Here is a 7,971-nt window from a genome sequence, read left to right as displayed (position 1 = left end):
ATGTTTTGAGTCCTGACACATGGTGGCAGTGCTGCGCTGGGATATGTCAGCAGCTGATTATTATCTTAGTGATTGAACATGGACTCTTAATGGGCGTTATTTTGCTTTGTAAATCCTTAACTCTTCTTTACTTCTGACCAAACTTTCCTTTAATGATGTCATGCATCTGGAGTGGCTATTTGAACACTGTCTAGTAAAGATCTGAGGACATCAGGTGACATCAGAATTGGGGACTACACTGACACCTGGTGGGCAAACTCTGAAAAGACAGCAGTTAGCACAAACAATCAAACAGCTTAAACAACACGACAAAGGAGGCCCCGCTACAGTGTGATTGCACAAAATCCTTTATTTCAAGGATCCAAGAGCACATTTCGACACATGGCAGACTGCATTTTTTTGTTTTTTAAACACATGTTAGCGCACAACTACAACTTCCAGTGATTTAAAAAAAACAAACAAACAGCAAAATAAAGTCTGCGTGCATTAAAAAACAGCACAGGGAGAGTTTGGTTTAATTTAAACTCAAATTTTAAAAAAAGAAAGATGAAATCTGTGGACGAAGTGGGTTTTAAAAAGTGAAACGAGTGATTTTAAAGTCTCCAAATGCTGAGAGCAGAGCAGGTCTTTCCTCATCGTTATGGCACCATACTGCTTTGAGCTAACGTGTTTTCAAACATGACATATAGATAAAACACACTGAGACTCTTAGGGACAATATTCATACGACAAGGAATCATAAAATGCTTTTCTTAAAAACTACTTTCAGTGCAAGAGCTTTTCAGAGCTGTGATTACAAAGCAGTGCTTGAACAACACCATTATAAACACATCATATACACACACACACAATTAGTTTTTCAGTTTGTAAATAGCCTTGAGATTTCATAAAGTTTTTTTTTCTTCCATACAGCGTATCAGTGTGTGATCTGACTACTGATTTTAAATAATCTGTATTAAGAAAAATCTGATCATAATCTGATCGTAAGAAAAAGTCAGTAAGAAAAGGAAAAAACAAAAACAAAGAGGCAAATCTATAAATGCATTTCGATTGTCGTCGGCTAACTTAAGCCAAAAATTGCTTCTAAGCACCTTTCTGTGGCGAGTTCAAAGCTTCGTGGTTCTCACGAGACATTCAACAACAGAGCGCCTCATTTGGTTTCTAAGTCAGTGCTAAATGCTGTCCCGTCTGCCCTCCAGCTGCTCTTAATATCTCCGTTCATGTCATGTCACTGCTGAGCTAATATATGTCAAAACACAAAGCTAAAATAATGATGTTGTTCCCTGCCACATTATACGCACCAAGACAAAACCTGTCAGTGTGTCTTGAAACGGCTCTCTTAAGGTGCAACAATGCCTTTCAGCTAGTTAGTGAGCAGCCACAGGAAGTCCACAGCCTCAAGTGAAGACAAAACCAGTTCAACTGATGTCTAAACTAAGTTTTTATAATTTCACATAATTAAATATGTGGACTGATCTTGATTTAAAAAGCTGCACAAAGAGTGCTAAAACTGCATGGAGAATACAAACAGCAAAAGGCTATTTATGCCCAAAATGCTGACTTTAAGTAAATGTTCTGTAATTTTGTTAAATGATACGACGTAAAATGTTGAGTTTAATGGAATCTGCTCAAATGAAATTTATGCGATTAGTATACATTCAGTTTATACAAGCACACTCCTCAATGAAGTAAATAAAACTTTTATTTTCTGTATTTCAGTTGCATTCCATTAAAAATTAATGCTTTGTGTTTATGAGGTCAAAGAATCATTTTTTCCACAACTTTTCCACATTTTTATTTCATCCCAAACTTTCGGCGACGTGAGTCAACACGACAGAAAAGCTTTCCTTGTTGCCTCCTCCACGTTATGCTTGATTTAACATTTCTGGGGAAGCTTTTATTACGCTTACAGTAGCATAACGTGTTAACGTTGCGAGTGAGGAGGTTCACTCGCAGTGAGGGAGCGGAGAAAGGAGAAACTAACGAGGCGCTGATTAACAGCAGCAAAGACTCTCACACTGAGCTGAAAGGGAACTAGGGCAACTGAAACAGGTGAGTAACTCCAGGACATTTTTTTATGTTGATTGTATTTATCTATTAACATTTCACTAATTCAGTACATTTATATTTTTATTTTACAAATCTGGGAAAGCAATGTTTAAGTTACGTGTCCGTGAGTCCTGTAGGGTTCACTTGGGTTAATTTCATCATCAAATAGTGAGTGTTAGGGTCAACCCAAGAGTTTTTAGTGACTTCTTTACGTTATAATACAACAGCTACTCACGCGCAGACTTCAGAGAACTAAATCATAATCATAGCTTTATAGATTAAAGATCCTTGTCATGCCTCGCTGTGAGGTTTACAACTATTAAAGTGTATTAATTTTACCCTCGTATCAGAAGCATGAAATTGGCATGTCACAATTACATTTCTTACAACTGAATTGAGGTTTTTATTCTTACACTGTTACAGATAAAAATAAGTTTTTAGCTATGCTGTAATATTTGTATTGTGCATTGTTCATACTGAGTGCAGTAATGCAGTTTTAGGGTCTTCCAAACTCGAATTACAAACCAGAATGTTGCAGAGTGCCCTCTGGTGGACATACTATGCAAGCTTAACACTCATAGCATGGTTGAAGGGTGTTTTTTATTTAATTTTCATTTACAGGTTGTTTTAAATACCAATACCAGCTAATATCAGCCTGTGATTAATCGCTGAGGCACCAACCAAAAATCCTGATGGTCTCACAGACACTTTATATCGTGTGAGAGAAAAACTTTGGCTTTAGTTTTCATTTTACTTTTGCTTCACAATTTGAAGTCACACTTCAGAATTCACGTTTTGCACATTTTGCACATTTTGCAAAGAGGGATGAGAGGAACGATAAAAAAAAATGCTACTGTCTGTGAAGTTTCTGGATTTAAACTAGGGCTGTCACAATTTCCGATAACAATATTTTTGTGAGGCAAGCACATTTTGTTTTTTTATTACTGTGTGTTGTCAACATAAAACACATACAAAAAGAACAGTTACACGATCGTTCATGACACAATATTAAATATTTAAATATTGTGGTTATCAGCGGACAGCCCCAGTTTAACCCTCTGATCGTGCAGACATATTGATTGCCATCACTTTAATAACTTCTTCAGTTCCAGTTAATCTGACATGACATGAACGCAGTGGGCTGTAAGCTTTGACGTCCCTCTGACGGCAGCACGAATCATGTTTCTGGCCTGTTTTATTGAAGAGGAAGATTGTCCGTATAGTAGCATCAAAGAAAATCAGTAAACTACCTTTAGAACAGCTGGATCACAGTCTCAGTGAGCGAGACATTTTCAGACATTACACAACCGTCAGGGTCAACAGGGGCTTCACGTGAAGAAAGCCCAGCCAGGTGAGCTCTAATACTGCTAATTAATGTGCACCAGGGTTTAAAGTGTGGAAGTCAGTCAGTGCTAAACCAGCTACAAGTTCTCACTTTAGATATGAGAATAAAATATTTTCTCAATCACGCGGTAGCGATGTTGTTTCACCTTCCTCTTTTTAGTTATTCACACTTTGAGGGAAGTCTGACAGGCTGAAAGGCATTAACGGGAGATTTTCACACTGTCTCTGGTCAGGAAACGAACCAAAAAATGCTCTTTGATGTTTGATTTCAGCGCCGCTGATCGACAAATCAGACCGCCCAAGCCGGTGCATGACATTGGTGTAAACTTCAAAAAGGCAAAAATGCAGCATTAGGGTGAACCGATAAAAACCATCTGCTAGTCCTCTCTGATCTTAAAAGGAACCCAGATTATGAAATCGTGTAGAGCTTGTGATGTCATCTTGTGCCTTCATTTTATGAAAACTGCAAAAGTCCTTTCACTAATAGGCTGCCATGTTGCAGTGCACTCTGGGTAGAGACATCTAATGGTCCCTACAGCAAGACAGACACTTTTTCTGTTCGGCCCTTTCGCTAGACTACTCGAGCTGTACAACATGAAGATGACCACTGTAATAATCCTCTAAGTTTCTTATATCACATCCATGTGTCTAAACCCCTCTCCCCTTACTGACTCATGGCTGAGCCCGGCTCTGCTGGACGTTTCTTCCTGCTAAAAGGGAGTTTTTTCTTCCCACTGTCATCAAGTGCTTGCTCATAGAGGCTCCTCTGATTGTTGGGTTTTCTGTGTATTATTGTAGGGTCTCTACCTTACAATATAAAGCACCTTGAGGCAACTGCTGTTGTGATTTGGTGCCATTAAATTGAATCAACTTTATTTGGACCAAAGCACCGGAAATGATATCACAGTACTTCATCCTTTGTGTAATTTTGAGCTGAATGCATTGCACATGTAAACTAACGGCAGCTTTCGTAGGTCAAAATATACCTGAAGCATTTAGGATTTGCTTGATCAGCAGAGGACATTAAGGCCAATAAGCTGAAATAGTCGGGGTTCCTTTTAACCTTTCTCCACATATTTTAAAAGACAAAGAAAATCTCATTTAAAACAACATCAATAGGAAAGAAATGCTTATTTTCCAATATGTAGCACCAGGGAAAAAAACTACTAACCCCACAGTTGATCTACATCTAGGTGACAAAACGAACACTGATGTTTAAATAATCTGTTTGTTTCTCTGATCTGACGTCACAGCGTTTTCCATAAATGAATGGCTCAAAATGTTTGCATTCAAATATACTGCAGATTGTATATGATTAAAGTCTTCACTAGTGGTTTTTAATGTTTCAAATGACTCCTTGTGACCAGTTTTCTAAGCACACCACACCATGAGGTTTAAGCTAAAATGTTTCCTACTTTAAAGGCAGCTGTTGGTTTGAGTTTGCTGAGAAAATGCAGTTTAAGTCGAGCTGCAGACTCAAGGCTTTACAGGAGATTCGTTTTTTGTTTTTTTTGGTCAAAGCATCATCAAGGTTGTGTTGAATTAACTCTCAGAGGATTTAAAGACTTTAACCTTCACGTGACCCAACACCATGTCATAAAAATGTTTCCTGGATTCATCAGTCTATTTTTCTACAACGTTTCATAGTTTTGACAGGAATTATTCACTAGTGTGGCAAAGATAGTGGCAAGCATGATTTGTTCTATGTCCGAATTCGATGCTTTGATTTGATCTTATCTTCTAATCACTTCCCTGTTTTGAAAACCATTTTTCAGACATTTCAGTCATGTGAAATATTTTGAGTGTTTCTCCACAAAATCCACTGACTTCAAAGCAACTTTGTTGCAATAAGACAGAGTCTGCAATCAGTCTGCAACTGAATGGGGTCAAGTTGGCAATTACATGCAATCTGCAAATCATTGATAAAAAGTTCTTCAGGATTGTTACTGAATAAAATTATTTTAATTTTACTTACTCATTAGACCTTTTTCATTAATAAACATTTCATTCTATTTATGATTTTTTTTTGCTTTTTATTGTATTTTATCTGACCTCATTTTATATATCTTTATTTATTATTTCATCTGTTTTACTTTCATCATGTCCAAAGACCGTTTAAAATTTCTGTTTTACTTAATCTGCTGCCTTTTTAATTTATTTTTAAAATTGGCTAACATTGCAAGCTAATGTCCTATTACCAGCTCGTCATTCATCAATCAAGTACATTAAACTGCACTGAGCTGCATGAAAGATGCTATACAAATAAAGATTTGCTGACTGATTGCTGTTGCTTGATGCAGCATATGTGATATTTTATTTTTATTAATGCTCAGCGTGTAAGTTTTGGTCCTTCTCAACTACCATAGAGATCACTTCTCAAAGCTCATGCTCAAAGTGTTTGCCTGTATTTATTTTATTACTTGAATATTTGTATTTATTTCTATATTTTTCAAGATATTTGCATGAATATAAAGTGGTGATCAAAAAGGTTTTCATAGGAACAAGCAGGATAGATTCTATCACACTCAAGTTAATGGAAGTTAGGTTAATGGGTACAGTAAATTATTACAACTATAAATGTGTGTGTGTGATTAGCTGCTATGCTTCTAAAGCATCTTTAATTCGTGTAACTGAAGCTCGGACATGTTATAACAGAGTTTAATCAGGAAAAACAGCTCACTGGTTTGAGAGTTAAAGTCTTTTAAACTTGAAGATCATTTCAGACTGAACTTAAACCAACAGCTGGGTGTGCATACAGTTAAAAAAATGGCCAGCAGTACTTGAATAGTTCAGTTTTCACATTATGTGCCACTAAAACCGGCCTTTTTGTTGACGTTTGTTATTTTGAGCACCAAAGAGAGATAATAAAGATAAAAAAGTGCGGTAATTGAGTGTAATTGCGTCTTCCACTTATTTTCTGTTCGATTAACTGTTTACACACCGGTCACAAAGTGATGAGTTTTGGCTTGACAGCAAAAATCCAGTTGCGGTCAGCTGAGTCAGCAAACTGGAAAAGACCCTGACAGATCGTCGGGACCACATGTTTGAACCAGATGTGGACACTTTCAGAGAGAGCTTGTTCTCTTCCTCTACCAGAGGAGATCTGATGTTTTCTGAGCAGCACAGGTGAGATGAAACAAATGCTATTAAAGAGAACCTGATCTGAAGTCTTTTTTGTTTGCATCCTTATAAAATCATGATTGTCACATGCAGACACAGTCTGTTTTTCTTCTTCTCTTTTCTGTTCTACCTTCTCAGAGGAAAAATCCAGATTTCTGGGAGTCCTGAAGGGTAGGAAGTCCATCTGGGCATGGGACTGGGATGTCGCCTGTGGCCACTGCGTTCCCATTGGACATCAGACACGTCCTGACGTACGCCGCGCTTGCGGTTCCAAGGAGGCAGCCATTCTCCAGCTGAGAAACAACACAACAGGGTCACACTGTAAGAAAAACACACTAATTTCTGAGAAAAAGGGCACAGTTTTAGAAAAAAATGTATCTCTCCCCAAACAACCAATAACAAAACTAAAAAAAGGAAAAATATCAATTCACTTTTCAAGGTTAAGTTGAAAAGAAATTTAAGTAAAAATCAACAATAGCAGATGTCTGTGTGAAAGTGCTGCAGTTTAGTGAATTACACAGCTAGCTACATATAGAAACCTCTGCTGGAAGGATGAGTCGTTCTAATGAAAATTAATTTGTTGTCTGCTTTACTCACATGAATGAAAAGAAGTGTTGTTGGTGTTCTACTCACTTTTCTTATGAGTTGTAGAAGGCTTTAACCTCATTCATTATTGTTTATGTTAATTATTTCTTTTCTTCAGTGGTCCTAACGTGCTGTAAAACGTGTAATCTGTTTACAGCAGAGCCGTGCCTCCTCCTGCCTCCCCCCTCCTCACTGCATTCGCAGCATTAGGTAATGATGACAGTCAAATTGTAGGTCAGTGCCGCTCATGCTTGACTGGTCAGCCTGCCAGTATTTTTCTTTCAGCGACAGCCACTGACCCTGAAGAATAACAGCAGAGGCTGAATGGGGAGGGGATGAATGGATGCCTGCTGGGGTCGTCCATCTCTGGGGCGTCCCGACCTTATTCTATTCATTATTGTACTCCTTCTCACTGCCGTCGCTTTGCTGCTCTGTGCTCCTGTTTCATCACATCTCTTTTGTCATGTCTCAGTTTGTTTTTTGGCTCCAAACACCAGCAAAAAGCTACTCTGACAACTACTGAGCAAATTTCAACAATGCAGTATGTCACAAAATCATTAGCACTGGAGCAACATGCTACGTGAGCCCTTTTTCTGTCACACAAGCTTCACGTTGGGCTTTTATTGCCAAGTTAACAATGCAGACTTGTTATAAACCTTCAAGCCTAAATCTGGCAGCGCCAACTGGCGAGGTCTCATTCCCTCATTATGTTTTACAATGGGAATTTCTCTAGACCTCCAACTTGTACTCCAATAGATCAGTGTTTTTAGGACCTTTCTCTGCTCTGCTCAGTCATTACTGGAAAAAGTTTTGGTTGGACTTTAAAGACAAGTTCCCATTTCTCCTGAACATTTTTGGGTCTCATTAGGCAAT

The 7,971-nt window shown here is 38.0% G+C and overlaps 1 protein-coding gene across 1 annotated transcript in view; it reads right to left on the bottom strand.

Moving 5' to 3' along the window:
* Positions 1-329: 329 nt before the first annotated feature.
* LOC116316847 (aryl hydrocarbon receptor-like) overlaps positions 330-7,971 on the bottom strand; it is a 55,352-nt gene continuing 47,710 nt past the window's right edge. The window contains exon 11 of the mRNA XM_031735497.2: positions 330-6,806. Within this exon, the coding sequence (XP_031591357.1) occupies positions 6,648-6,806 (159 nt within the window). The 3' untranslated portion in view covers positions 330-6,647. The remainder of the gene's footprint in view (positions 6,807-7,971) is intronic.

The sequence above is a fragment of the Oreochromis aureus genome, linkage group 23 (genome assembly GCF_013358895.1).
Source record: "Oreochromis aureus strain Israel breed Guangdong linkage group 23, ZZ_aureus, whole genome shotgun sequence".
Lineage (NCBI taxonomy): Eukaryota > Metazoa > Chordata > Actinopteri > Cichliformes > Cichlidae > Oreochromis > Oreochromis aureus.
Note: the sequence above shows the minus strand (reverse complement) of the source record. Positions and strands in the feature narration are given on the sequence as shown.